The following is a 27,025-nucleotide window of genomic DNA, read 5'->3' as shown; positions in this document are numbered from 1 at the left end:
AAATAGATTGCAATTAGTTTTGGTTTGGTTCGGTTTTATCATGTTCTTGTTTTTTCTTTCTCACCCCTAATTACAAGACCAAAGCCAATATGTAAACCTAAACATTTCTTTTTAACAACTTTGATCCAATTACTTCTCAGAGCTCTGTAAACTGACTTCTAACACCTCTGAGAAGCTCCATCACAGCATTGTTGTGAATACAGTCGAGATTTTCGGTATGAGTTAAGAACTTTCATAAGAAACAAACACAAGCCGAACAGGAATAAGGGTGTAGTAATGGGAAAAAGTACTCTAGTGAATCACCATTTCCAAGATTTACATAGGTTTTTTGTACTGATAACATTTCCAAGCTTTAATGGGAAAACATACTCTAGTGAATCAGCAAAAGAAACGAACAGGAATAAGGCTGTATGTACTGATAACATTTCCAAGCTTTACATAGGTTTTTTGTTGTCTTGGAATCACCATTCTTGTACAACAGGAACACGAGCAATCAGGTTGAGGCAATCGTCATATGTTGGCTTCCCAGAACCTAGACACAAAGATCTTTGTTATAAAGCCAGCGACTACATATAAATATCTACACCAAAAACATACTTCAAAACGTACAGCCTTAGAACGGGAAGGATGAGCTATTGATATATTTAAGATCATCTAGGATCTAACCAAGTAAACAGAGAGTTATCAGTACATATCCACGTCAAGCAATGAGGTTTCCCAAAGCAATCCAGTCATACCTCTCATCCCACCAATAACCTCTATTTCAAAGGGGAAGGGTAAAATCAAATAAACAGACCAAAAGGTCAAAATCATCAGTGTTTCTACCATATCAAGTGATGTTTACCAGTTGGACCTTCCCATGTTCTGACTTTCTTCAGATGGTCCTGAAACTGGGAAAATCTCTACGAGGAAAGAGGGAACTAGAAAATAAAAAGAGATTCACTGCAAGTAACATTTAAGAACAAACTCAACCATCAGAACTATAATAGACAAGTTCATCTTTTCATGTAATATAAAAGGAGTCTATGCTGACCTGCTGTTTCGGAATGAATTAACTCTTGCAGCTGCGACTTGAGGTCCTGCAGTGAAGAAAAGAAATATATAAAAAATGCTAATACAGAGTCTGCGGCAGTTTCTAAAACCAAACACCATGAATGACATTATTACCTGCGCAATACTAAGGGTTGCAGAACTCACAGGATCTGAAAAGTCTCCTCCCGGAGGTGAAACTGCACCAGCATACTAATCATTGCAATTTAAATCTGAAGAAGTACAAATTAAGAAAGAACCTAAGCTAAAGGGATTATAAATTGCTATGTAAATGTTGTTCTATTATGAATATACATCAGTAGACAAATGATTTTTCACTCCTTACTCTATGAACAGTGGCCTGCACAATTCTCCCCTCAGTGATTGTTTCACCCGAAATCATAGATAACTCTTCATATACACTTGGCTCTCTATACTGTGTCCGCCAATCCTGGTTGGTTATGTAAACCATTACCTGTTCAACCATCCTACACTTGTCGTCTCGGTCAAGAAAGTTCTGCAAAGAATGAAGGTTCCAAGCCAAAATCTCCTTACCTGGGCCGCAGAGAGTTGCGACCATTGCAAGTGGGTTTGTGTGCTTTCATAAACTTTAGGAGACGACCCTGATCCTTCTTAATACATTGCTGGGTGTCAGCATTTTTTGGTGGCAGCGAAATGGATCCTGCATGAAGCACATCAAGCAACTCTCCAAATGAGTCCAGCATCACAAATGTGGTTGATGGATCTCCAGGTCCCCAGCAACATGCCAGAACCCTCCTAGGTTTGTGCTTTGGGTAAGGCCCTGCAGACACTTTGCTCCACAAAAGCTGAGAGCAACCGAACCTTTGCCCTCCTAGTTAGCAAAAGTCTTGCTTCTTTCTCCATTGAGGGTAAAATAAAAATCACCAAGTGCTTCCTCCAGTATCAGTTGAGCACACTCACCAGCGCTTAGAAAGTGCTTACTGCATTCGCTAAGTAGCGTATTCATGCAGTTTTCTGGCAGCTTGAATAGATACCTGAAGAAGGTTATCCTCTTCTGCCTTGTGAATGAGGAGCCATTGTGTACCCTGAAACATGCTCAACGGCTGACCACAGAAAGCTGATGGAAAGAATCAATAGCCATATGACCAAGCGGTGTTGGGCTTACTGACACTAGTGCATTCTGCATATAAGATTCGACGAACATACTTTCAGACGGATCCGTTCATGGTCAGATTCTTTAAGTAGAGGTGTAAGTTGAGCATATATCCAACTGCTTTCTTTTTCATATGGTCCAATTGAAGACGGAAATGGATGGTCTTTACACATTAGTCTCTCAGGAATATCATCAGCATCTGGTCCCTGCTTCAATTTCCTCTTCAAGTTGTTAGGGATCTCTAGTGGATTTGACATTAGGACAATCAGAACAAGAAAGAGAAGAAACAAAATTTGAACAACTTTACAGACAAAACCAGATGTTACCTTGTTCGTCATTGTCTGTATTGTTCCCTCGCCATTAGCCAGATGATTTACTTTCTGATTTTTTGCAAACAACAACTTCTCGAAATCGATCCTATGATTACTGCAATTCTGGTTTTGCAATCTCTCTCTCTCTCTCTCTCTCTCTCTCGTGATTCTTCAAATCGACTTATATAAATTGGGATTTTGGACGCAATATAGAAATTATCTTTTGATTTTCCTTTTTTCTTTTCTCACATTCATCCAATATCAAAATTTCCAAAAATCCACTGATTATTTTATTTTTTTGGTCTTACTTAAAAAAAAAAAAAAGTTAATCTCCTAACTAATATTATGAATTAAATAATTAAAATTAACCTTTTTCCTATGAAAAAAATTACATTAACTTGCCATTACAAATAAATGTTATAAACATATCAAATAATAATATGAAATTAAAAATGTCAAATATAGTAATCTCTACAAATTATTAATAACATTCTTAAAAAAAAATTGTGCATCTAACTTACACTCATCAGTCATCATACTCTACCTCACAATATATTATTTTTTTTATTACCATTACAAACTTATTTTGAATACCAATTTTATACTTATTTTCTTCTAATTTACTTTAAAAGCTTTATATATATAAATAGTTAATCGAAACTAATAACTTCAAAATTTAGAGGCTAAATAAATTAAACTCAAAATAAATAAACTAATAAGTAGATTTTTTCTTGTCTTCTTCAAGACTCTTTGTTGCATGTGTGTGTCATGACTTAACGTAAGTTTGTTATATACATGTGTTTCTTGATTAATTGTTCTAATAATTTTTTTTTTCCTTTTATCAATACGTTTTTTTTTTTTTTTTTTTTTTTTTTTTTGTGTTTTTGAGTTTAAGATCTTAAACTGTTAGTTACATTAAATATTATTCAGAAAATAATAGATTATTCCATTAAAGTATAAATTCTTTTTAATTTTATTAAATTTCAATGAGATTATTTTAGTAATTTTAAATACTTTTAAAACAAAAAATTTCAAAAAGAGAAAAAGGAAGATGTTACTTTAAAAAAAATTCAACCCGTCATAATCTAGTTATTATTAATAATTATATTTTATTTTGAAATTATAATAAAGATAAAAGAAATTTTAACCCGTGCTCTAACACGGGTCCAAATCTAGTATACAGTAATTAGGTTGTTCTGAGACTATATTGAATAAGCATACTTATTATTATTTTACTTTTTCACATATTTACATTCATCTAAATCCAATATCAAATTTTCCAAAATTTCCAAAATAATAAAAATCTATTACTATTGATAATCATTACAAAATCCAGAATCATTACTATTTTCTGTTTTTTTTTTCTCTCTTCTTCATTTGTAATTTTGTATGATTTGTTTTTGAGATTAATACCACTCTGACATCAAGATATTGGGTACAAAAGGTTACATGGAGAATCTTGACGATGAAAGAATCTTGTGATATATATATGGCTACACTTCGTGATCTAGTTCTCGTATGGCATGATTATGTTTTTTCTTTGCTTAAATCTTCGTTTTACACTAAATATTGCAGGTCTTAGATTTGATGTAGAGAATGTTCTCAAGCTAAGCTAAGATACATTGAAGTTTCCATCTTTTTATTCTACTGGGATACAACAAATTCAAGAGTAATAAAAAACAGTAAGAAGTTTCTTATTTTAAGAGGAGGCTACAGTAAGTCTTGAGACCAGATAGATCTCTCCTTCCGGATCCCTCGCAGGTGAACTTATAGTATGCTTCAAAATCAAAAGGGTTAAAGAGGCGAGGGTACTCGGCATCAACCATCTCATCCGGTGCACATATCAAATCCTCGGTGTTTGGCATAGAGAAAAGTCCAGCTGAGTACCTTGTTTCCGTCCCCATCCTCACCACACGGTGAACCGCAGATTGCACCCGACCGTTCAACAATACCTGAAAACATCTTTAAGCATCATCGTAGAGAGAAAAGGTTGGGACTATAGTAGAGAGAAAAGTTTGGGACTTACTTACATGCAGAATACTCCCACCAATGACAAGGAATGAAGAATCTTGAGAAGGGTTGGCTTTGATCCAGTGGCTACCGTCTTTGGTTCTCACCTCTAATCCTCCGTCTGCTACATCGTTCTGGCAAACTATGGTGAGCACATTTCTATCTGTATGAGCCTCCATGCCTAGCTCCTCCTCTGTTTCATCAACTCCTCTGTATTTCATCATCCGCATTAGGCATTTTGTCGATTTGAGATGTTCGTCTATGTAGTTTTCGTTGATCCCGAAACTATCCATAACCATTCTCCGGATCTTGAAGTCAAGTTCTGATACATTCTTGGTAAATGAGAGAACCGTGTCGCTGAAGAAACAGAGCTAATTCTCACCAACTCTTTAGAGTTTTGATCTGTTTTTATAAACATCCTAATAAAAGAAGCAAATATTTTAAAGATCATAAAACCTGAAATTCTTGTTGCCTTGAGGCCAAAGCTTCTGAGTAAAGGCTTTGACGTTCTCTTCATTTTCTGCAACGTCAATACCCACTCCTTCATACAGAGGATTTGTAGGATTCTGACCGACATATCCTTTGTACTTTACCTCTGACACAGTTCTCTGTTTTGTCTCTAGAGGTAGCCGGAAAAGATCCTCCGAGGCCTCAAACACCGCCTTCCGAAGCTCGGCAGTGACTTTATCGAACAAGGCTTCGAAGCATCCGTATTCTTCCAAAGCTGTCCGCACATCACCGCTTACCAAGTCCCACTCGACAGTTCCCGACTTTAGATCTCGGCTTGTGAAATCAATGACCGGGAGCTTAAGAGCAGGTTTTGTTTCAAAACTCATTATAATTTGTTGTGCTCACAAACCTGTTCTGGTTCTTCTTATGACCAATACACTTAGCTTATATTCTGGAGGGTGGGTGGGGAAATGTATAAATAACAACAACTACACGTTTCTTATGTTATGACAACACATTGCTTTTGTCTATAATGTAGAAACGTAGAAAGACTAAATTAAATTGTCTTTATCTTTGTAATATAAAAATTGAGAGCAATACGATAAGATCAAATCATTGAACAAAAAAAAAGATTTAGAGTTTTCTTTTGTCTTTTCCAAAATTTCCTGAATAAGGGATTTTGTTAGTTTATCATAACATGTGGATAGATAACACTACATGCACATAAGTGACGAGGTTTAATTTTAGTTGGGAAACAACTCAGAAGCAAAATCAAACATTTGTTTTGATATCTAAGAAAGACATTTGTTTTGATATCCTCAAAGCTCACAGTTAGTCCTGAGAGAAGAAAATATGCTCCCATCCAACAGTACCAATAATAGAGACATTTGTGGCATTATCAAACATGGTAGAAATGAAATCATTGTGTATTTAAGAGGAAGTTTATTTTAAACTATTTTGAAAATGAGGTTTTTATAAGAACAAGTGCTAAGTATAATATATAGAGAGATCTAGAAGATCACAAGATTAATAACAATATATTTTATATTTATTATTTTAGATATTGCAATCATTATAGTTTAGGAAACTCTTGTACTATATAATTCTATGTAACCTAAAGATAATAATCATGAGAGTCAATATATAGTATTTCCTAAACACTAAGGTGTTCTCCTCTCATCAACTCTTATCATGGTATCAGAGCAGGTTTGCTCCCGAGTTTTGATCTAACAATCAAACTCAATTCTTTTTTTTTTTTTTGGTTAAGCCAAGTGCTTCCGCAATTCAAGTTCATCATGAACCTCTGGATCTAAACTATCAAGCTTTTCTTTGTTCAGATCTATCATCATAGATCTGACTCTAAGCCAAGTGCTTCATCTTTTATTTTCAAAAAAAAAAAACATCATCGACTTCGTCTTCTACGGGACACGCTTATCTTACCTCATGATATCACCAACACGAGATCTTCCATCTTCATCACTGGAGACGCTGATGGTGACATGATCTCTCCAAGATTCGGCCAAGTCACAGCCAAAGCCGCCTTCCAACGAAGAAAAGCTCTGTTGCCGCTTCTCCCACACGAACCAGCTCTGCCCCCTCTCGACTCACCTCCATATGTGTGCCTTTTGCATCTTTCTGCATGCCATCTTAGTCGATATGGTCAAGTCACCATTACTTCTTTAAGCTATATGCTTCTCAACGACTTATGTCGTTCCTGATCCAACGTTGATCATAAGTTTCTAAGTCGTTCACGACTTCCTCTAAGCTATTGGAGTTATGAAGTGTCGTTTCATATCTATAAACGTGGTTCAAGCGTAATGTTTCTTCAGTTGTATCAATCTCAAGCCTTCACTCCATGACACCTTGAGCTTGAGGAGGCGTATAGAGAGATCTAGAAGATCACAAGATTAATAACAATATATTCTATATTTATTATTTTAGATATTGCAATCATTATAGTTTAGGAAACTCTTGTACTATATAATTCTATGTAACCTAAGATAATAATCATGAGAGTCAATATATAGTATTTCCTAAACACTAAGGTGTTCTCCTCTCATCAACTCTTATCATAATACTCACAGATTACATTACAAGTATGCCACAATATAATTAGATCATTTAGCCTTGATTGTGTCGACTTGGGCACATGGGTTTCTTTGGTGGCATTAAAAGACCAATCCTTTGTGTACGTCTTACTTTTATGAAAACGAGGTTTTGATCAACAGGTCAATTAAAACCTAATGGGTACTCCACCACGATCTAGTGGTATCATTGTAACACTTCAGGATCGAATCCACAGGGACCAAACAATTACACTATGAAATTATGTAGATTAAATATAGCTAAGACAAAAGAGGAAGTTTTGTGAATAAAGTAACTAATCAAAAACGGAAAGTAAATAAGTTGTTTCTAAATAAAAAAAGGAAATATTGGGCGCAGGGAATCAGTTAGGGAACATGACCACGAAATTAGATGATAAATTGGGATAGCATTAAACACCGTTCTTGAACTCAAATCTCGAATGTAAAACTAACCTACTGTCGCAGCATTAGCTATCTATGCAATGAATTCACTAAACCCTAAACCGTCGTTTGGATCTAGCAAAACAAGCAAGCAATAACAAGTTCAAGTTTGATCTGTTCACAAGGTGCCTTAACTTCAACTTTCGTTGGCTAAGGATCACCTTGCTCACCTATGTTCTTTTTAAGCAACTCAACAACACTTTTGGTGCCCCGATGAATTAAACCTAAGATCTTAATTTAGGTGATCAATCTAGCTTAAGCATTAAGAACAACTATAGATGAAGAACAATAAGATCGATCCCTAATCTAACAAATCTAGCATCAATTAATCATAGAAACCCTTCTGAAACCCTAAACCCAACAGTGAAACTACTCAGACATGGAAAAGCAGAAACAGCAAATCAATAATGAAGAAAACATAATTGAATTGCAAAAGAATAGAAAATAGGGTTTAGAAATCTTCTCCAAAGTGTCAAGAAGGATTAGAGATCTTCTCCCTTTGCTCTCAATACAAAATAGTCTCAGAAAAATAAAGTTTATGTCTCTGGAGGTCGTGCCTCTAACTTAAATATCAAAATAAAACCCTAAAGTCGGTTTAAAACAAATAAGGAAAAGTTGTGTCAGGGACGGGAATGGTCGATCTCGAAAGGATCAGTCGATCCGGAACGTTTTTCTGCTCTCACTCCATCTGCTTACTAGCTTGATCAGCCTTCAACCAATTTAGCTCCAGATGCATATTTTCACCCCCAAAACGCTCAGATTCCTTCCAAAGTCACCTAGAACCTGTAAAGAGTCACACAGGACAAAAAGGACTCTAAAAGCACACTTGGACCTAGGAAAAGACTCAAAACAATCCTAAAAACTACAATTAAAACCCTATAAAATACAGACACATCAGGTTTAATAAGAACAAGTGTGTAGTAGTACAATACGCATAGATTACTTTCAAACATTTTGCCATGATAGTTAGAAGATTTGATTTGATTTCTAGTCTCTCTGTTTGTATTGTTGATGGTTATAATTAACTTATATGCTATAAGTGAATGAATGTTTTACTCTATCATATAAAGGTTCATAGATATCATCTTTGCGAAAGCAGCAAGAATGGTTATGCTTCAAAATCAACAGGCTTACACAAGTGAAGTGAGGATGCTCGGCCATTTGTTCTGTGCATATATCAAATCCTCTGTTTTTGGAACAGAGAACAATCTGGCTGAGAATCTCGTATTCATTCCACTCCTCATCACTCGGTGAATACCACCAATAACCACTAGAAAGTTCTCAGTTTTAGGTCTTGACTTGTGAAGACAATGACCGGGAGCGAAGAGAAAGAGTGGTTTCCAAACTCATTATTGTTATCTCTCAAAACCTGTTCTCTTTGTGCTCATATCCAAGCTTTTGAAGACTTGTTGTAGTCTTTGAGTAAACTCAAAGTCTAGTTGTATATTTATTTTCGGGAAGACTTGTACAACTAATACATAAAAACATAATTTGGAACGTCCATTATTTGCATGCATTATGATGGAGATGTATTTACATGGAAACTAGGAAACAGCAAATCAAACAAGTTTATTCTTATTCTTTTATTTGAGGAAAGACGTTATTTTTTTATCCTCAAAGGCCACAGTAAGTCCTAAGAGCACATAGATCTCTCCTTCCAGGCCCCTCAGTAGTATATTGGAAGTATGCTTCAAAATCAACTGGCTTATACAAGCGAGGATGCTCAGCGTCAACCATTTCTTCCGGTGCAGATATCAAATCCTCTGTTTTCGGAACAGAGAACACTCCAGCCGAGAATCTCGTGTTCGTTCCCATCCTCATTACTCGGTGAACACCTGTAAGCACCCGACCATTCAAGAGTACCTGAAAACATGTTTTACACTGTAAACATCATAAAAATTAACGTATGCATGTTTAGTAAAAGTCTGGTTTTAAAACTTACGTGTAGCATGGCTCCGCCAAGAACGATGAATGAAGAATCTTGAGAAGGATTGGCTTTGATCCAATGCTTATCATCTTTAGTTTTCACCTCGATTCCGTCTTTTACATCGTTCTGGCACAGTATGGTGAGCATGTTCCTGTCTGTATGAGCCTCCATACCTAACTCCTCCTCTGTTTCTTCAACTCCTTGGTACTTCATCAGCCGCACGAGACATTTCGTCGACTTCAGATGTTCGTCTATGTAGTTTTCATCGAGCCCGAAACTCTACATTATCATTCTTCGTGTCATGAAGTCCAGTTCTGATACTTTTTCAGCGAATGACATAACCGCCTCACTGCAGAAACAGAGCATTTTTTAGGGTTTGATGTATTTAAAATCCGAAATTTTATAAAACAAAAATGAAAAACCTGAAACTGATGTTGCCTTGGGGCCAAAGCTTATGAGTGAAGGCATTGACTTTATCTGCATCTTCTGCAAAATCAACGCCCATGACTTCGAACAAAGGTAACGTAGGAATCTGACCAACATATCCTCTGTATTTTCTGCTTGACACAACTCTCTGTTTGGTTTCTAAAGGTAGTTGGAAAACCTCGTCAGTAGCATCGAAAACCGCCTTTCGAAGTTCGACAGGGACTTTATCAAACAAGGCCTCGAAGCATCCGTACTCTTCTAGAGCTTTCCGGACATTGCCTCTCACCGAGTCCCATTCGACAGTCCCGGGTTTTAGGTCTCGACTAGTGAAATCGATGACCGGGAGCTGAAGAGCAAGAGTGGTTTCCAAACTCACCATTTTCTCTTTTAACAAACTTGTCTAGTTTTTAGATGCCTCTCTATGTGTTCTTATATAAGCTTTTGAAGACCACTAGAGTTTGATCTTTTTCAAAAACATTAATATCATAATTCCGAGATCATATCATATGTTTTCATGGACAACACTCTTTTATATCTTTGTGATGTAAAAAATTCTTAATATCGTACTCTTTTGTTGTAATATTCAATCTTAGAAAAGTCTTAGAAAGGTTTGATTGGATCAAATAGTTTTATTTTATTAATATTCATTAATGTTGTCTTAATTCATAATCACATTATAGATTCTATGGTACTATCTGATAAGTGACAGCACTCTTTTATCTTTGTAGAAAACCCGTAAACTTCACACTCCTATTGTTTTAGGGCTTGTTTTAGACGTGTAGTATGCGACTTCTAATCGGTTTCACTGGATCAAATCGTTGGAAAATGATTTGAACTTTTTATCCTATCTCACTGAAAATAAAGTAGAGATCCAATCAGATCACATCACGTCAATTCTAAAACATTATCACTTAATTTGATCACTGATCAATATGATAACATCACGTTAATTAATTCTAAAAACATTATCACTTTGATTATCAGTCTTCTGTACCACAATATGCTTTGAGAGTGGAATTTGCTTCACGGCCTTCTTTGGTTGCAAAGAAGTTTATGAGAGCGATGTTAGTGAATGGCTTATACATAAGAGGATGTTCGTCATCCACAAGCTCCTCAGGGATAGAAACCGAGCCCGTAAGGAACGAGAAAAGACCTATAGTGTACCTCACCTTGTCACCTTCCATTGTCACTCTATGTTCACAAGAACGTATCCTGTCATTGCTCCAACCCTAACCATATATATCCATGGAAAATATGTTACATACAAAATAAACGCATACCAAACCAAACAGCCAAAACCAACCAATTATCAAATGAGTGTTTTTTTAACTTATTTAGGCGTCGATTGTTTACCACATGCAGTTTTTAAAGTTTATACGTTTAATTTGTATATATTTTTTAATATATATACAGTAAAACCTTTATAAATTAATACTCTATAAATTAATAAACACTATAAATTAATAAATTTTGCTGGTCTCAAGTCGGGCCAGTGTAAAAGATAGTAAAATTCGATAAAATAATAAAATAATAATTTTTTTGAAATTCTCTTGTAAAATATGGTCCCAATAATATCATAAATTAATAATCATGTAATTTTACACATATACATTTATATATGCTGATATAATAATGTATGCTTTATAATTTTGATTTTTTCCAAGAACTCATATATAAATAATTGTTATGTTGTATTTTCAAACTATAATAATATAAAATATTATATAACATGTGATAAAAATAGCTAATTTTTAAAAAAGTTTTCACATATCTAGATATGCATCATTTTTATTTTGATAGTTCCATAGGCTATTAAAATACGACAACTGATATTATTATCGATAAAATTGAATTTATGTATGTCATGTAAGTGATACTTTTTATAGTATTTGTAATTTATGGTCAATAATATTTTCTGAATATTACAAATTCAATTCTAAAATCGTAAAATTTATAACATACGAAAGTTTAATCTTCTTTTTCTAAAATTGTCTCAACTAATAATTTTTAAGAATTTAAATTAAAATATATATCTATAAATTAATAATTATTAATTTACACTATAAAATAATAAATATTAATTTATAGATAAATTAATATCATTATAAATTAATAAAATGTCATGGTCCAAAAATTATTAATTTATAGAGGTTTTACTGTATATAGAGAGAAAAGGATCGTAATATCTATATTTATTATTTTAGTCTACTCAATTGAGTTACTTACATTTAACAAATATAAATTGTACTAATCCTAAATGTAATGAAAAAAAACAATTGAAACCTAAATTAAAGATATTTCATTAGAGAGTTACCATAGAGATGTCACCGGCCATGACGACGTATGACTTGAGTGGGAGTTGAAGGGAAATCCATTCACCGTCTTTTGACTTTACCTCTAAACCATTTACATCGTTTTGGTGAAGTATCGTTAAGAAAGTCTTGTCTGTGTGCTGAGGAAAAGCTGGCATTGAGACAGACTCTGGTGGAGCCAAATACATGAGAAATTTGAGTAGGTAAGTCTTTGATTCGAAGTGAGATTCGTAGTATTTCTTAACACCGTAGATCTCGAATATCATCCTCACCACTAGTCGGTCCAATTCCGCAACTGCGTTTGAGAAAGCGTGTATGGTTTTGCTGCAAAGGTAAAAATTAAACAAATAAAACTACATATAGTTAGGGTTTCAAAATGACCTAAAGTGTGAGAAATATGGTTTTCTAACTTAAAACTAATTAGCCATCAGTTCATTTAATTTGTACATGTCTCTTATATATTACTTTAGGTTCATATCTTAATGTAAACGTGAAATTCGTAACAACAAGTGGTCAAACTTTATTTGTTTCTTTTTGGTGAAGTAGTAAAAGTTCTTGGCTTCATTATAAAAAACTATATATAATCGAGTTGATGAGACATACCAAAACCGATCGTTTCCTTGAGGCCACATGAGATTAGTGAATTTCTTAGCATCTTCTTTGTTGGTAACATAATCAATTCCAAGACCCTCGTGAAGAGGGATTATAGGCATTTGACCAACGTAGCCGTGGTACGGCTTCTCGTTTACGTTCTTCATCTTCGTCTCCGCCGGGAGATCGAACAGGTCCTTAGCAGCGGCAAAGACTGAATCGTCTAGTTGCTGCGTTACTCCATCGTAAACCGCCACAAAACAGCCGTATTCCTCTAAGGCTTCACAAGCATCTCTGGAAATTGAACGCCACACAGACGTGTTTGGTTTCAAGTCTTGCTGGCTCGTGAAATCAAGAATCGGAACCTTGGTAGTCTTCAGGATTGATTTCATATTTGGATACTTTATTTCTAATTTGACCTTTTTCTGTTTGTCAGAAGCACTTGTTATTTATAGAGAATTTGTTGAATGTATATTTTTCTTTTTTTACATATCACTATTGAGTTTTATATTATTGTAAATTTATATGGGCATTCAAATATGAAATGAGCAACAAAAAATATGCTCTATATAAGGATATTTATATGAATAGAATGATAAATTTCTTTCTTTGTTAAGCAAGAATTCATTTTATTAAAACCTAAATATGTTTTAGAACCAACACCATATAGTATATTAAATCGCCGATCCATACTTATATTATAGTCTGATAGCTATTTCTTTTTAAAAACCATGTATTGGAAAACCTCAAATCGAAACTGTAATCCCGACTCGATACCATAGTCTATAATGTGGTCCATGGATTGGGTGACTAAATGACTTGTAATATCATACATAGTGTGGTCCATAGAACCGGTGACTACTAGTAGTGATATTACTAAATAAAGATTTTGTTTTCATTCTAAAACGAATAATTGAAACCTAAGATGCAAGATGCCTTCAACATTTGTCTTCTAATGAACAACTAAATCCAATTTTTTTTTCTCAGAGAATATTTCATCCACAATAGTCTGAGATTTATTTAAACATTAGAAATGATCCACCAAAAAGCCCACCAAAATCTTGAAAAAAAATATATATTAACAAACAAAATGTCTTGTAAAATTCCCACCTTAGATTTCTCAAGAGAAATTTTGAAACCATGCACGAAATATTGGGAATCAACAAGAAAGAACTTCACACAAGCCCTTGAAGAATATGGATGCTTCATCATGGATCTTCAAAACAAGACCAAAATGAAACAAATACGATAAGCCTTTAAGTGGCTATGTTGGTCAGATTCCAACTCTTCATCTCCATGAAAGTCTTGGCATTGATAATTCCACTTCGTTAGAAGCAACTAGAAACTTCACAAGTTTGATGTGGCTGCAAGGAAATGAACGTTTTAGGTATGTTTGTTTAACTAGAAACTATTCCTTTTTTTTTCTTTTTCCTAATATTTAAACTTTCAACTTTGCTTGGTTTGTGTTAGTGAATGTTTGAATTAGTATGCGGAGTTTGCTGCCAAGCTTGACCAAATGGTGATTCGAATGGTTTTCGAAAGCTATTGAGTGAACTAAGAAAATAATAGGGAAACATTTCGAATTTTTTTTAAAATTTTTGTACAAGTTTGAAAAGATAATTATTTAAAAGAATATTTATGTAATATAAACAGTTAAATAATCAATTTATTCAATAAGTTACTAAAATCTTTTAATAATAGATTTGTAATTATATACTAAAATCTTTTAAACGTTTATAATTACATATTTTGCTATAATAATTTTAAACTCATGCAACGCGTGGGACATTACCTAGTATAAGATATGACAATGCGAAATTTCCTGCTGAATAGTACTCATCTTCCAAGTATGGAGATTTTTCAGCTTGCGAACACAAACCAGTGCCAAATTAGCCTTGATGAGATTACTACGTTGTTTGGTCCCTACATGCGTCAGACATGCGAAAGCAAAGGAGATCCTGTAGCACACCAAAAGGTCTTCGATGAACAAGTCAATGAATTTTGGTGTTGCGAGAGTTTTCCCGCTGAAGATTTACCTATTTGGAGAATCGGGGTAAAATCTGTAATTTCAATATCTTCCCTCGTGGAGGCGTTGAAATTAGTAGTCTTCAAGATTGATTTCATATTTGGATACTTTATTTCTAATTTGACCTTTCTTGTATTTGTGAGAAGCATTTGTTATTTATAGAGAATTTGTTGCGTATACTCCCTCTGATTTATATTATTTGTCGTTCTATGCAATTTTACACATATTAATAAAACTATCAAAATTTTCTATTTAACCCTTCATTAATATACTATTTCATTTGATATAAATATTAAAAAAAACTAACAATTACGGATAAAATTGGAAATTTAATTCATCAAATTGCATCGTATATACAAAACGACAAGTAATATAAAACAAAAAATTAACTCTAAAATGACAACTAAAAAAACCCAGAGGGAGTATAATGATTTTATATATTTATATTTCTTTTACATCAGTAATGAGTTTTATATTATTGTAAATTTATATGGGCGGTCAAATATGAAATGAGCAACAAGAAAAAAAAGCTCTATATAACGATATTTATATGAATAGAATGGTAATTTGCTTTCTTTGTTAAGCAAGAATTCATTTAATTAATGCATAAATATGTTTTAGAACCAAAATCGTATTAAATGATCGAACCATACTTATATTAGTCTAATCCCCTATATATTAATAGAGAAGCATTCTTGAAAAGATGCTGAAGTGTCGTCGCCAAATACCTCAAGATACATTTTAGCAAATAACCCTCATTAGTTAATACTAATTACATCTATGCTATTATAAATTTTATTCAAAATTCATATAATAAATTAAAACTATTTGTTATTTTCAGAATTTTAACAATGTGCATCTCTTTTTTTAACATGTACTTTTATAAACATTTCAAATTTAGTATTATAAAATCTAATATCTAATTAAATTAGTAAAAATAGTAGTATCATATTTTAACATTTACATACCAAAAATATATTCATTAAATATCAAAAATTGTAGCCATTTAGTTTGAATGTATATTTTTTCTTTAAAAAAACAAATTGATTTTTTTTAATTAATCATTTTCCTGTTATATTAAAAGAAAGTCCATACAAATTTAGATTACGTAATTGTTGATTATTAATAGTAAATACCAACTATGAATTAAATGTTATTAAATACTTATAAATCCCATTTCTGTTTATTCATAATTTATATTGACTTTTTTCTAACACGTAGAATTTTAAATTTAAAAATATTGTTTTTTCCTTACATGTATAAGTACTTAGGAATCCATTGAAACCGCACAAATGATATAAAAATTTGAATTAGATAAATTATAAGTATTAAAACCATCTATGTTGATTACGGATCTTAGATTTCAGATAATAATTTTATCCATATAAATTTTGTTTTAATCGTTTTATTCTGCACATAGCGGTTTATAATGTGGTCCATGGATTGGAAAAACAAATCGCAACTGTAATCCCGACTCGATAACATAGTTTATAATGTGGTCCATGGATTCGGTGACTTGTTATAGCACTACCGGTGAGTAGTAATATTACTAAAGAAACATTTTGTTTTCATTTATAAAACGAATAATTGAAACCTAAGAAGCAAGATTTGTCTTTTAAGGAACACCTAAATCCATTTTCATCTCAGAGAATATTTCCATCCACAATAGTCTTAACATTATATAAACATAAGAAATGATCCACCAAAAAGGCCACCAATATATATATATATATATATATATATATATAATTTAACAAACAAATTATTTATAAAAAAAAATGTCTTGTAAAATTCTCACCTTAGATTTCTCAAGAGAAGATTTGAAACCAGGCACGAAATATTGGGAATCAACAAGCAAGAACATTACACAAGCACTTGAAAAATATGGATGTTTCATCATAGATCTTCAAAACAAGACTCCGTTAGATCTTCTTGATCAAGTCTTTGGTTCTTTGGTCGACTTGTTTGATCTTCCGACCCATACCAAAATGAAGAACAAATACGATAAGCCTTTAAGTGGATACGTTGGTCAGATTCCAACTCTTCATCTTCATGAAAGTCTTGGCATTGATAATGCCACTTCGTTAGAAGCAACCAGAAGCTTCACAGGTTTGATGTGGCCGCAAGGAAATGAACATTTTAGGTATGTACTTATTAAAGGATCCGATTCATTTTAGTATCCTCACCTATTGTTTTCTGATATATAAATAAACGTTCAACTTTGCTTGGTTTGTTTTAGTGAATGTTTGCATAAGTATGCGGAGTTTGCAGCCAAGCTTGATCAAATGGTGATTCAGATGGTTTTCGAGAGCTATAACGTCGAGAAGTACTACAATCCATACATGGAATCAACAACTTACCTTCTCCGCATGCTGAAGAATTGTGCACCAAACAATGAAAACCCTACTTTAGGATTTGTTACACACACAGACAAGAGTTTTACAACAATACTTCACCAGGACCAAGTCAATGGGCTTGAAATGGAAACTAGAGAGGGAGAGCGAATCAAAATCAATCTATCATCACCTTCACTCTTCATGGTGTTCGCAGGCGATGCATTTAAGGTAACGTTAGGTTATAAATACAAAATTAAACCGTATACAAAACATAAATTGAACTAATTTAAGTGTATATATATACCTTTAGGCATGGAGCAACGATAGGGTTTGGTCTCCACGACACCAAGTTCTAGTGAGCGGTGAAACAGACAGATACTCTCTTGCGATGTTTGCATTCAACAATGGAACTCTTCAAGTACCAGAAGAGCTAACTGATCATCAACATCCTCTCTTGTATAAGCCATTTGATCATCTCGGTCTTCTTCGATTCTACCGTACCGACACAGGTTTCAAATCAGAGTGTCCTATCAAAGCCTATTGTGGTATTTGAATCGCTTCAACTATGTATGTATCCACTATCTAAAGTTTCATATTGTGAAAATGTAATAATCTTAAAAAGAAAAAAAAAATAAGTGTAATCTTACTCTGGAAAACATATATACAAACTTGCACGTTAAGTCACAACAAGGACACATCCATTTCTTGGTGTGTAATCATACAACAACTAATACACAAAATCATTCATCATCACTGCGATTTCCATTGACACGGACTCCAGAAACCATTTCGGATTCAGACATTACTCTCTCATACTTAACAGAACGAGAAGGGAGAATCCTAAACCATCCAAAGCTTAAAGCTTGGGAAAGCTTGTCATAGTCCCATCTCTGCTGAACAAACACAATGACAGCAAGTAGTATCGCAGTAACAGGTATCGCGACATCCCCAAACTTAGAGAAGAATTCAAAGTTCGGATTAACAAACTCGTGTTCTTCTCCCATGAAGTAAGGATCAGGAACAGAACCAATGATGTAGTCATAGACGTGAGGGAAAAGCCTGACAAGAGTGATCCCAAAGTAGTATAGCTTCCTTAGTGGCTGCTGTGAATCAATCTGCCACATAACATTAGCAATAACCTGAGGGAGCAAAAAGAAATCTTGAACCAAACCAATATACTCCTCTGTTTCGGTTTGCCACCAATTCGAAACAGCAGGTGCGTAACTTCCAACAACTAATCTATCTGTTCTTGCTGGATGTAGAATCAGAGCAAGTATGTATCCTAGTGCGTGTAAGATCAAGGCAATGAAGAGCACACGGCGATCACTTGGAACTTTATGCGGTTCTTGAGGTGTTCGAGTGAGCAATCTTGCACGAGACCTCCACACTTTCTGACAAAGCCTTAGAGTTAGTAGGAAGCAGACCATCACAAGTAGCTTCACAGTGTAATCAATCACATTGAACCATTGACTTCTCTGTAGCTCAAATGAAGGTGGTTCATACGTTGTTGCTGAAGCTTGTTTTCTTTTAAAGAGAGCCTCAGCTCCAGTGATCAACGGCAAGCTATACCCTAGAGCTTGAACTCCTAGCATTACAAGCGAAACAAAAGGAAGCGAGTCTGTATTGCTACCGACGTAAAAAAGCTGGCTAGTGATGCAACCGATAGAGAATGTAAGAGTGAGAACCCTAAGGATCCCTTCAACGCCTGCACGAGAAAGAATGTCTTCACGTTGCCTTCTGTAAAAGATAGGAGTTGTTTTCAGCTTAACCGGTTTAAAATAGAGAGGATCATCTTCTGGTCTTCTGCTGGATATAGAAACCTTAGCAGTTGGATCAGCCAACCAACGTGATTTGATGGGTGGATAAGAAACCACAACGTCGATCAAACAATCCAGCCCAGCTTCAAGATCAGCACTGTCGAACAAAATTTTCCAAGAAGCTCTCACATCTCTGCATCCAACAAGATACATTCTCCCAACATGCTCATCGTAAAGACCTTCCAAGTAAATAACAGAGAAGTTACCAAAATTTTCCCCTGTAAGTGACATTTGAGCTGATACATTGAGCAGAAGCTGTTTCTCAGTGTACTCAGCTTTTGTGCGGTAAGGAGTAGTCTGTTGTGGAATGGAAACGTTCATCGTACGCCAGAAAAGTCCGAATAAAGGACCGAGCGAGAGAACATCCATGCCGAAGTTAGTCCCTGAGGCCAGCTTGTCAGTAAATGCAGGGGTATGAAAAGTCAAGTCCTCAGCTAAATGAGAAAGACTTGTAAGCAAATCATCAGAATCTTCCAACTTTGGAAACCACATTACAGACTTCTTGATTATGGTTCCGAAAGAGAACTCTTGGTTTCTCTCAAGGATAGCACCAGCTTTGTCTAACTTGGAGTAACTATAAAACGGTTTCGAATCCGAAGACTGGAAGTAGTTCTGCATATCCATAGGCTCCACAAGCTTCTCAAAGGATAAAGGGGAGAAAGAAGGAGTCAAGTTCTTTTCAGTATTTAAGCAAGAGAACGTTCCAACGAGTATACTTCGCTGCCTTATCGAAAAAGTAGTTGGAATATACAAACAAACACGAGCGTTACAGCCATCTACCTGACCACTCCTGCACCCAACCATACATAACTGCCCGCTCGAAGGCTTCCACATCCCTTCAGCTGTAACCGTCATATTGTCTATCCCTGACCTCAACCCTGAAATGTAAAGATTCTCATTCGGGTGAACAGCGCGAAAAACCGCTGAGACTTTTGTAACAGCATCTGTTTCAGACCGAGCTGCAGTTTCCTCATAATGTATGTTCTGCATATACAACTTCACATCTTTAAAGCTACCATCAGTTGATTTAATATCTCCATCAGACGCAAACGGACCTAATTTGCTGCAGTACTCATCTGTACCGTTACATTTCCAGTTAGGTACAACGGTGAGTGGCGAACGGTTAGCAACTCTTTGGAGAAGATCACAGAAGCCTTTCCCTTTATAGACATTGATACCACTTCCAGAACTGGTAAAGGTTTCGTTTTTATAAGGATACGGATCACAAGCCTTTGATACCAAATCGTCAGAGACGAAATCGTACCGAACAGATTTCCCAAGCTGAGAAGACAGATGAATCTTGTCGAAAAACTTAAGACTAGGCTTCTGGTTTAGACTTGTAAGCTCTCCTCTGATCACTCTTTTAGTCAGTGTGAATCTTTTCGGATACCGAAGAAGAAGAAGAATCTGATCATCTTGTAATAGCGGAGGTGTGTCATGTTCCTTAACCCATTTCCATGGATCAGTAGAAGAAGACTCAGATTCGTCACGAGAAGGCAACATTGTTTCACCAAGCATACACAAAACTCTCTCATCATCATCACCACCGTTCTCAAAATAAACCCCTTGAAACGAGATCTTAAGCTGAGTGTGACTAGGCCATAACTCAAACTCACGGATCCCGTAGTTAGATCTCAAGCTTGGCAACTCGTTGAACATTGTGATCGCGAGTAGCATAACACCATTGACGCCTACGTATCTCTTGGTTCGATGTGGGAGATCTAGATCTGTGAGTGAGAAAGAAACAAGATTCATAGGCTTCGTCGACGAGTTCTTAGGTGTGTTCGTCGAATCAAACGGTAGAATCGGAGAATCACCAGAATCTTGATTCCAATCTCCGTATCGAAAGCTGAGTCTTTTTTTGGATTTTCTTGGAGCCATGGAGAGGTCTTCGAGCTTCAATTCAGAAGCTGAAGATAAATAAGATTTGCACTTACGCTTCACTTCATTGATCCGATCGTAACTAATCTTAGGTGCGGATGATGATGATGATGATGATGATTCATCGCCGATTGATTCAAAAACAGGAGCGGACTCTAACTCCGAGAAGGAAGCAATTACAAGAGAAGAGAAGAACCCAAAAAATGTTAGAAAGATCAAAGGAAGGAGCTTTATTACCGTTTTCATAGTGACAAGAACAGTGGAAGCCTTCTTTGGTCTGGAGAAAGAAAAAAAAAAGACAGGAACTTTGCGAGTCGCGACAATTGATTTTTTGTTTTTTTAGGACAAAGATTGAAACTTTGATTGAAAGGGAAGAGGAGTAGTGAAGATTGGTTGATGGGTTTTCTATGGGATTATTCGATTTGGTGAAAGAGTTACATCACTGGTGACGAAGACTGATATAGATCGAAAGAGTGGAGAGAGATGATTACACTCGTAGTTAAAGCATTAAGCAGCAGAACAGTGAACAGAGAAAAGTCTTTGGAATTTTCTTTTAATTTATTTGAACATTTATCTCCCCTTAATTAATTTTTTTGTCAAACAAATAATTATACTACTCCAACATTTTGCAATTTGCATTGAATCTCTAATAATTTAAATAAATTTTAGAAATCCCTCTCCAATCATTTCCTCTAATATTTTTTATAAATAATAAATAAAATTTGATTTTTTTTCTAATCAACCGTCTACCATTTCTTAACACATTTATTTAAGCGTTTCATCAAAAAATATGTTTAAGCGGGCGAAAATCGTCTAGCCAATTGATATATTTTTTAGACGTTTGATTAATCAGCTCATCATTTGATTAATATATTTAAATTTATTTTTAGCAATCAAAAAATGGTAAAATAAATTTTAAAATATTATTTAACATTTTTTCTATTTTTCTGTTATGTAATAGAAAAAATGCGAAAACAATCCCGACTAATTGGTTTAGACACTAAATCTTTTCTGGACGTCTAATTAGGACCTAGAGTTTTTGAATATATAAAATTCTTATCTTAAGTATAAGTGTATAACTGATTTTAATATCACAACGTTGTTAGGAAGAAAAAAAGAAAAAAACTTTTAATTGTGGTTGGTTCAACTTGTTAAGTGAGTGGTTGACTTGACTTAAAGATGGAGGACCAGGAGACGTGTTCGACGGGATATGTATGTTTTAACTTTTAAGTGCGATCCCATTGACCTTGACTTTACTTCTAGTTTTCTTTTCTACTCTTTTATTGTTTCGAACTTTCGAACCATAAGTTACTCCCAATTTCATTCGTACATATAAAAAAAAGTTTATTTCAACGACAAATAAGTTTGAGTGCTGATATTGTCGTTTGGGCCAAAATATTTGGCCCATATAGCCAGTGAGGCAGCATTGGGAAATTGGAGACCGTGAAAGAACCAGAGAAAATGTTCTGAAAACCTCCTCTAGGTTTCGAAGATAAGAAATTAGGTGATTATGATATAACAGAGAAACTACATAGATGTACAAGAATCGAAGAGAGTTTCAGTGAAGATAAAACCATTTAAGAAACTTGACCCACAAGCCATCGATATGACTTTATTATATGACCTTACCAAAAATGTACGAAGAGTTAGGTTTAAGAAACAAGGACTAAAACAACAACAATAGAAATAACTACAGACGATAAAGACTGTTTAATTTTCATCAAGACATAGAATTTCTCCACCTAGAAGGTGTTCTTCCTTTAACAAGCTTCGTCTTCATATTACCAGGAGTCTGAGTCACATACTCAAACTCATCATCTTCTCCATTACCACCAAACTCTTGATCACCATTTGTATTTTCCACAACGCTTACACTTAAACCGCTCCTAAATCCCAACTTCGTCCACCTAAAAAACCCTTTCTTACCACTAGTACACGTACCTTTCTTCTCAATAAGCTTATGTAACTGCGTTTGCATCGCTTCACACTGGCTTTTCAGGTTTGCCATATCCTCTCTCAACCTTCTTATCTCTGCGTGCTGAACATTTATCTCACGTTTGGACATGCACCGCGCAGGACCAGACTCTGAGTAGTGTGAACCAGAAGGGTTAGGGCTGCTCCTAACGCCACTGAACGATGAGCCACTCCAGTCAATGTTGTTGTTGCTGCGATGACTCAGCTTTGTCTGCTCAGAGAACAGAACTTGTAGAATAGTTCTAACCGGTAAACGATCGTTCTGTGCAGCGTGAAGAGATGCCTCCATTGATAGCTTCTTGCTGTCTATTAGTCCACAAAGTCTCTTCCTTTCTTGCTTTGTCACTTTAGGATGTGCCTAAACAATAAAACCCAAAAAATAATATGAATCAAAGCCACCAAAAATTAGGCTTCAAGATTTCAAACTCTCTAATATAAGGACTCTCACATCCCAAGTAGGAGAGGATAAAAAATAATATAAATGTGGTATTGGACCAGTCTACTCATTGTCAATTCGTTTTGAGTAGGACTGTAGGAGTCCCATTTAACTTAATATTTACCTTGAGATAAGTGTCAATTGCTCGGTATAACCCATCTTCATTTGCACGAGCATGGTAAGGGAGAGCTTCGGCGAGAGACATAAACTCCGGGAGGCTTAAATCACCATCTAAAGCGGCTTCGGCTAAGTAAGAGTCCACGAGCTTCGCTACTTTAACAAGGGAAGCACCAGATTTGACTCCTTCGTAGTCTAGTCCCGTAAATTTCTTAACCAACCGAGTCACGAGCTCAACGTCAAGCAATGTCCCGCATGTGTGACTAAACGAAGGTATCATTAGCTCCTTGAGGGAAGCTTGGTCAAGCTGCCATGAAATCTTAGCCTCGAGCTCGGTCTTGTAATTTGAATCTGCTCCGACCATGTTGGCAGTTCTGAGAAGACGAAGGAGGAAGTTACAAGGAACGGAATCTTTCTCCGGTGGGATGATTCCGATTAGTGTTTCGACTAAGAAACGTTTCTTCATGACGAAGGCAGTAACAGAGAAGCTCTCTGATTGCTGTTGCGGTTGCGGATCATCAGGGTTTTGGACTACGTCTGAGAGGTCAGGAAGCCACGTGGAAGCGTAATGAACGATGATGGAGCCGATGAGATCAGGACGAACACCTTTGGATTTGATTCCGGCGATGGTGTTAACGAAATAATCAATGTCAAGAATGCAACCATCGTCGAACAAAGAACACTCTATTTTTCCGGTGGAGTTTGACGGAGATTTGGTGGAGATGGTGGCAGACTCCGGCGAAGATGTTTTGTCCACCATGTCTTTGGTCTTATCACGGTGGAAGTTGTGTAGTGTATGTGTGTGTAAAAGTGGGGTTACTTTGTACTTAGTTTTATGGAGTGTGTAAGCAATTTAGTTTACGTTTGCTCTGTTTCTTGAAAAGTCTTACATTGAAACGTCATCGTCTCATCATGACTCCAATGTAAAATTCCAAAGGAAAGAACAAATTCTTGCCATTTCCTATAAAAACAATCAACTTAGATTGCAGAAATCCAAATGAAATTTATTGAGATTTTCATTTTTTTGGAATTTTTCATTATGCATGAAAGGCACAAACTTTATATGAATTTTGAGTTTTGGGAATTATGTTAACCTTAAATTCAATGTCTCGCTCAACCAACTTAAAACAAACTAGTATAATTGTTTCTGAAATTTTCGTGGTATATGTCACATGAACAGCGATATGGTTGTGGTAACATTTTTGAGATGAACAAATTATACTAAAACAATTACAAGATGTTTTTTCGATATGATTTAACTAGGGTTAATGCAATATTTAAACGACACGGAACATTGATATGAGGTGATCAGATGGGCCATATAGCTGTTTGAAGGATATAATCCTACCGTTGGACATCATGAATGAGAGGCTGAGAGGCTGAAAAGAAGATAGTGATGAAGAGGAAGACAAAATCTTCTGTACTAAATGGAAAGAGAATGCATATTTAGAAAAGATACATAAATTTAGAGAAGGAAAACGTAGAAACGACAAACGTGGGAACATGGATGGACGTGTTCCAAATAGTTTCTAGGACAAAAATATAGTCGGAAATCAGAGAAAAGACATAATATTAAATTAAACATCTTCGATTCTTCAATTTTGATGATAAGGACCACATTAACATTGTATTCTATATTTGTATGGTTCTATTGCAACTATTACACGATGACCTTGTCGCGTGTGTTACTGTTATCACACATCGCAAGAGCCAAAAATTAACAAAAAGATTGTACCTTTTCAATTTTGTTTCCATGCTCGTTGTCTCATCCTATAGATGACAAAATGGGATTTTCGTAAGCTCTTGTATATAGGTTATTACATCAGAAAACAAAACAAAGTCATGGATTATAATATCAATATACATTTATATTCATATTCTTGTAACACAAATGTAGGTTTGAAGCGGTTTTAGTTGGATCTATACTTCTTAACCCTTTCATCCATCCAGTCTCTTATTGAGTTATTTCCCTCATCATCGTTCTCGTCTAGCTCTCTTGAAATCAATGAATGCTACATTCTTCATGTGTTATGTCAGTCAGCGCTAGGTGGCTTTTCATGTAATAACTTCAACAATGTAGGTGGTTAAAGCCATCATATAAAACTCAAGTCTCCCTCTACCAAATTTATACAAAACTAGTAGACTAAGTTGATTTGTCCCTAAAACATTTGGTGGTGACACATATATCAGTTTTGAATAGCAAAAATACAATAGCAGAAACATATGAATAAGTTGTACTTGCAAAATGTCTTTACAAAGTAGTTTTCATAGATTAACGACTTCATACATTGGATTGGAATCACTTTATGAAAACGTAAAATCTTTTAATGGAAAAAAATAACGAAATCAAGAATTTAAAACGTAAATAAGTGGTATACTAAAAATGATGTATGAAAGCCACAAACTTAAATATGATTCAAGTTGAAGGGATGAAGAACGTAACGTGGAAGTCTTACCAGGTAACTACACGTTTACATGACTAAAAAAGATATGAGATGGGCCAAACGACTGGTTGGTGACAGAATCCTACCGTTGGACAGGATTGAGAGGCTGAGGAGAAGATAGAGATAAAGAGAAAGACAAAATCTTGCCCTCCTTATAATGCCAAAAATGATAACATCAATAGGTACAAAGATGGGAACGTGGACGTGTCTTATATATTCCCTAGGACAATAATGTACGTATAGATAAAAACAGAGTAAAAAAAAAATAGACAAAAGAAACTTAAACATCTTCTCTTTTGAAGATGAAGCCTACATAATATTCAATACTGTATGGTCCCGTTTTGATTATAATTTTTTTTTTTTGTGTCCCCCTTGTGTTGTTTATAATAATTCGCAATCACAAGATTCACAACCATAACCACAAGCAAAAAAAAAACCACAAAAAAAATTATACGTTTATGTTGATTCCATGATCATTATGTCAAATCTTGTATAGGTTAATCCAAAATTTAGAGATGATAGTATAATGTCTGTAAACTGTAATGCATGATATATATAGGTTACTACATCACAAGAGTCCTGGTCTTGCATTACAACAGACAAGAAAACAAATCAAATCAACGATATTATTGGAGTTAAGTGTAGATTCTGGTTGGTAAAGTATATTCGTATCTTATTCGTATCTTCCTTATACGTATCTTTGTTGTTATACTAGATAGATTTTCCTAGATTTCAGAGTTCAGTTTGGCTCTCTCGCTATATATATGTACTTGCTCATTTGTTGGATCAATAGACGAATTTCTTGGCTTCTGTATCTTCTTTATGGTATCAGAGCCTGACACTAAATTTTTTTGAATTTCGTTCTTGAATTGATATTATGGCGACGAATCCAACAACTGCTGCGAATCCGATGCCAACTGGGACTGCTACGGCAACTGTGGAGGTGAGAAGAACCATCTCACCTTATGACCTGACCTCGGCTGACAATCCAGGAGCGGTGATCTCTCATCCTCTTCTGAAGGGAACTAATTATGATGAATGGGCTTGCGGCATGAAGACGGCGTTGACGTCTCGCAAGAAATTTGGTTTCTTGGATGGATCCATTGCTCGACCTGCAGAAGGATCCACTGACTTGGAGGATTGGTGGACAATCCAAGCTTTGATCGTGTCTTGGATCAAAATGAGTATTGATCCAATGTTGCGATCAACTATATCCCACAGAGATGTTGCCAAAGATCTCTGGGATTATTTGAAGAAACGGTTTGCTGTGATGAATGG

General features: G+C 35.1%; 7 protein-coding genes across 31 annotated transcripts; 1 reads left to right on the top strand and 6 right to left on the bottom strand.

Moving 5' to 3' along the window:
* Positions 1-274: 274 nt before the first annotated feature.
* LOC104758612 (uncharacterized) lies at positions 275-2,722 on the bottom strand. 22 transcript variants are annotated; one of them, XR_015587188.1, is made up of 8 exons: positions 2,491-2,700; positions 1,585-2,405; positions 1,376-1,504; positions 1,168-1,242; positions 1,034-1,079; positions 845-942; positions 667-758; positions 275-532 (listed from the first exon to the last, which is right to left on the bottom strand). XR_015587188.1 is itself a non-coding variant. In XM_087496040.1 (6 exons), exons 2-5 carry the CDS (start codon positions 1,607-1,609, stop codon positions 875-877), a joined length of 423 nt encoding a protein of 140 aa, XP_087352166.1. In that variant the 5' UTR covers positions 1,610-2,405; positions 2,491-2,704; the 3' UTR covers positions 275-532; positions 826-874. The 22 variants fall into 22 exon arrangements, 10 of the variants coding, with proteins under 10 accessions (XP_087352166.1, XP_087352163.1, XP_087352164.1 ...); XR_015587189.1 differs by having other exon boundaries at positions 1,168-1,229; XR_015587194.1 differs by having other exon boundaries at positions 1,168-1,262; positions 1,585-2,370; positions 2,491-2,681.
* A 1,308-nt stretch (positions 2,723-4,030) lies between these two features.
* Positions 4,031-5,799, bottom strand: LOC104758616 (putative 2-oxoglutarate-dependent dioxygenase AOP1). Of its 2 annotated transcripts, none has more exons than XM_010481505.3 (3): positions 4,942-5,799; positions 4,506-4,842; positions 4,031-4,427 (listed from the first exon to the last, which is right to left on the bottom strand). In XM_010481505.3, the coding sequence occupies exons 1-3, from the start codon at positions 5,319-5,321 to the stop codon at positions 4,170-4,172; spliced, it is 975 nt and encodes a 324-aa protein (XP_010479807.2). In that variant the 5' UTR covers positions 5,322-5,799; the 3' UTR covers positions 4,031-4,169. The 2 variants fall into 2 exon arrangements, with proteins under 2 accessions (XP_010479807.2, XP_010479808.2); XM_010481506.3 differs by having other exon boundaries at positions 4,502-4,842; positions 4,942-5,383.
* Positions 5,800-8,950: 3,151 nt separating this feature from the next.
* LOC104758606 (putative 2-oxoglutarate-dependent dioxygenase AOP1.2) lies at positions 8,951-10,346 on the bottom strand. 2 transcript variants are annotated; one of them, XM_019239302.2, is made up of 3 exons: positions 9,810-10,346; positions 9,403-9,736; positions 8,951-9,323 (listed from the first exon to the last, which is right to left on the bottom strand). In XM_019239302.2, the coding sequence occupies exons 2-3, from the start codon at positions 9,598-9,600 to the stop codon at positions 9,075-9,077; spliced, it is 447 nt and encodes a 148-aa protein (XP_019094847.2). In that variant the 5' UTR covers positions 9,601-9,736; positions 9,810-10,346; the 3' UTR covers positions 8,951-9,074. The 2 variants fall into 2 exon arrangements, with proteins under 2 accessions (XP_019094847.2, XP_087352159.1); XM_087496033.1 differs by lacking the exon at positions 8,951-9,323 and having other exon boundaries at positions 9,586-9,736; positions 9,810-10,283.
* A 285-nt stretch (positions 10,347-10,631) lies between these two features.
* LOC104759992 (deoxypodophyllotoxin synthase-like) lies at positions 10,632-13,326 on the bottom strand. 2 transcript variants are annotated; one of them, XM_087496032.1, is made up of 4 exons: positions 12,729-13,326; positions 12,128-12,449; positions 10,808-11,042; positions 10,632-10,665 (listed from the first exon to the last, which is right to left on the bottom strand). In XM_087496032.1, the coding sequence occupies exons 1-4, from the start codon at positions 13,106-13,108 to the stop codon at positions 10,658-10,660; spliced, it is 945 nt and encodes a 314-aa protein (XP_087352158.1). In that variant the 5' UTR covers positions 13,109-13,326; the 3' UTR covers positions 10,632-10,657. The 2 variants fall into 2 exon arrangements, with proteins under 2 accessions (XP_087352158.1, XP_019094888.1); XM_019239343.2 differs by having other exon boundaries at positions 10,632-11,042.
* Positions 13,327-16,489: 3,163 nt separating this feature from the next.
* Positions 16,490-18,993, top strand: LOC104758605 (putative 2-oxoglutarate-dependent dioxygenase AOP1). Its single transcript, XM_010481499.3, has 3 exons — positions 16,490-16,885; positions 16,982-17,306; positions 17,389-18,993. Exons 1-3 carry the CDS (start codon positions 16,521-16,523, stop codon positions 17,629-17,631), a joined length of 933 nt encoding a protein of 310 aa, XP_010479801.2. The 5' UTR covers positions 16,490-16,520; the 3' UTR covers positions 17,632-18,993.
* On the bottom strand, positions 17,674-21,022 carry LOC104758604 (uncharacterized). Its single transcript, XM_010481497.3, has one exon. The coding sequence runs from the start codon at positions 21,020-21,022 to the stop codon at positions 17,819-17,821; it is 3,204 nt and encodes a 1,067-aa protein (XP_010479799.2). The 3' UTR covers positions 17,674-17,818.
* Positions 21,023-22,332: 1,310 nt separating this feature from the next.
* On the bottom strand, positions 22,333-24,553 carry LOC104758603 (root phototropism protein 3). The gene is made up of 2 exons (XM_010481496.3): positions 23,311-24,553; positions 22,333-23,108 (listed from the first exon to the last, which is right to left on the bottom strand). Exons 1-2 carry the CDS (start codon positions 24,061-24,063, stop codon positions 22,497-22,499), a joined length of 1,365 nt encoding a protein of 454 aa, XP_010479798.1. The 5' UTR covers positions 24,064-24,553; the 3' UTR covers positions 22,333-22,496.
* Between the last annotated feature and the right edge of the window lie 2,472 nt (positions 24,554-27,025).

The sequence above is a fragment of the Camelina sativa genome, chromosome 17, assembly GCF_030686135.1.
Source record: "Camelina sativa cultivar CO46 ecotype springtype chromosome 17, ASM3068613v1".
In the NCBI taxonomy this organism is placed as follows: domain Eukaryota; kingdom Viridiplantae; phylum Streptophyta; class Magnoliopsida; order Brassicales; family Brassicaceae; genus Camelina; species Camelina sativa.
Note: the sequence above shows the minus strand (reverse complement) of the source record. Positions and strands in the feature narration are given on the sequence as shown.

Coding starts and splice junctions, on each gene's coding strand:
- LOC104758612 (XM_087496034.1), bottom strand. CDS start 1,609: ATGGTCGCAACTCTCTGCGGCCCAGGTAAGGAGATTTTGGCTTGGAAC. Junction 1,080..1,167: donor CAACCCTTAGTATTGCGCAG/GTAATAATGTCA, acceptor TCTTCACTGCAG/GACCTCAAGTCGCAGCTGCA. Junction 533..1,033: donor AATTCATTCCGAAACAGCAG/GTCAGCATAGAC, acceptor CTTTGTGTCTAG/GTTCTGGGAAGCCAACATAT.
- LOC104758616 (XM_010481505.3), bottom strand. CDS start 5,321: ATGAGTTTTGAAACAAAACCTGCTCTTAAGCTCCCGGTCATTGATTTC. Junction 4,843..4,941: donor CAAGGCAACAAGAATTTCAG/GTTTTATGATCT, acceptor CTGTTTCTTCAG/CGACACGGTTCTCTCATTTA. Junction 4,428..4,505: donor TTGGTGGGAGTATTCTGCAT/GTAAGTAAGTCC, acceptor AGATGTTTTCAG/GTATTGTTGAACGGTCGGGT.
- LOC104758606 (XM_087496033.1), bottom strand. CDS start 10,192: ATGGTGAGTTTGGAAACCACTCTTGCTCTTCAGCTCCCGGTCATCGAT. Junction 9,737..9,809: donor CAAGGCAACATCAGTTTCAG/GTTTTTCATTTT, acceptor CTGTTTCTGCAG/TGAGGCGGTTATGTCATTCG.
- LOC104759992 (XM_019239343.2), bottom strand. CDS start 13,108: ATGAAATCAATCCTGAAGACTACCAAGGTTCCGATTCTTGATTTCACG. Junction 12,450..12,728: donor CAAGGAAACGATCGGTTTTG/GTATGTCTCATC, acceptor TTACCTTTGCAG/CAAAACCATACACGCTTTCT. Junction 11,043..12,127: donor TGGCCGGTGACATCTCTATG/GTAACTCTCTAA, acceptor ATATATGGTTAG/GGTTGGAGCAATGACAGGAT.
- LOC104758605 (XM_010481499.3), top strand. CDS start 16,521: ATGTCTTGTAAAATTCTCACCTTAGATTTCTCAAGAGAAGATTTGAAA. Junction 16,886..16,981: donor CAAGGAAATGAACATTTTAG/GTATGTACTTAT, acceptor GGTTTGTTTTAG/TGAATGTTTGCATAAGTATG. Junction 17,307..17,388: donor TCGCAGGCGATGCATTTAAG/GTAACGTTAGGT, acceptor ATATACCTTTAG/GCATGGAGCAACGATAGGGT.
- LOC104758604 (XM_010481497.3), bottom strand. CDS start 21,022: ATGAAAACGGTAATAAAGCTCCTTCCTTTGATCTTTCTAACATTTTTT.
- LOC104758603 (XM_010481496.3), bottom strand. CDS start 24,063: ATGGTGGACAAAACATCTTCGCCGGAGTCTGCCACCATCTCCACCAAA. Junction 23,109..23,310: donor CAATTGACACTTATCTCAAG/GTAAATATTAAG, acceptor TTTATTGTTTAG/GCACATCCTAAAGTGACAAA.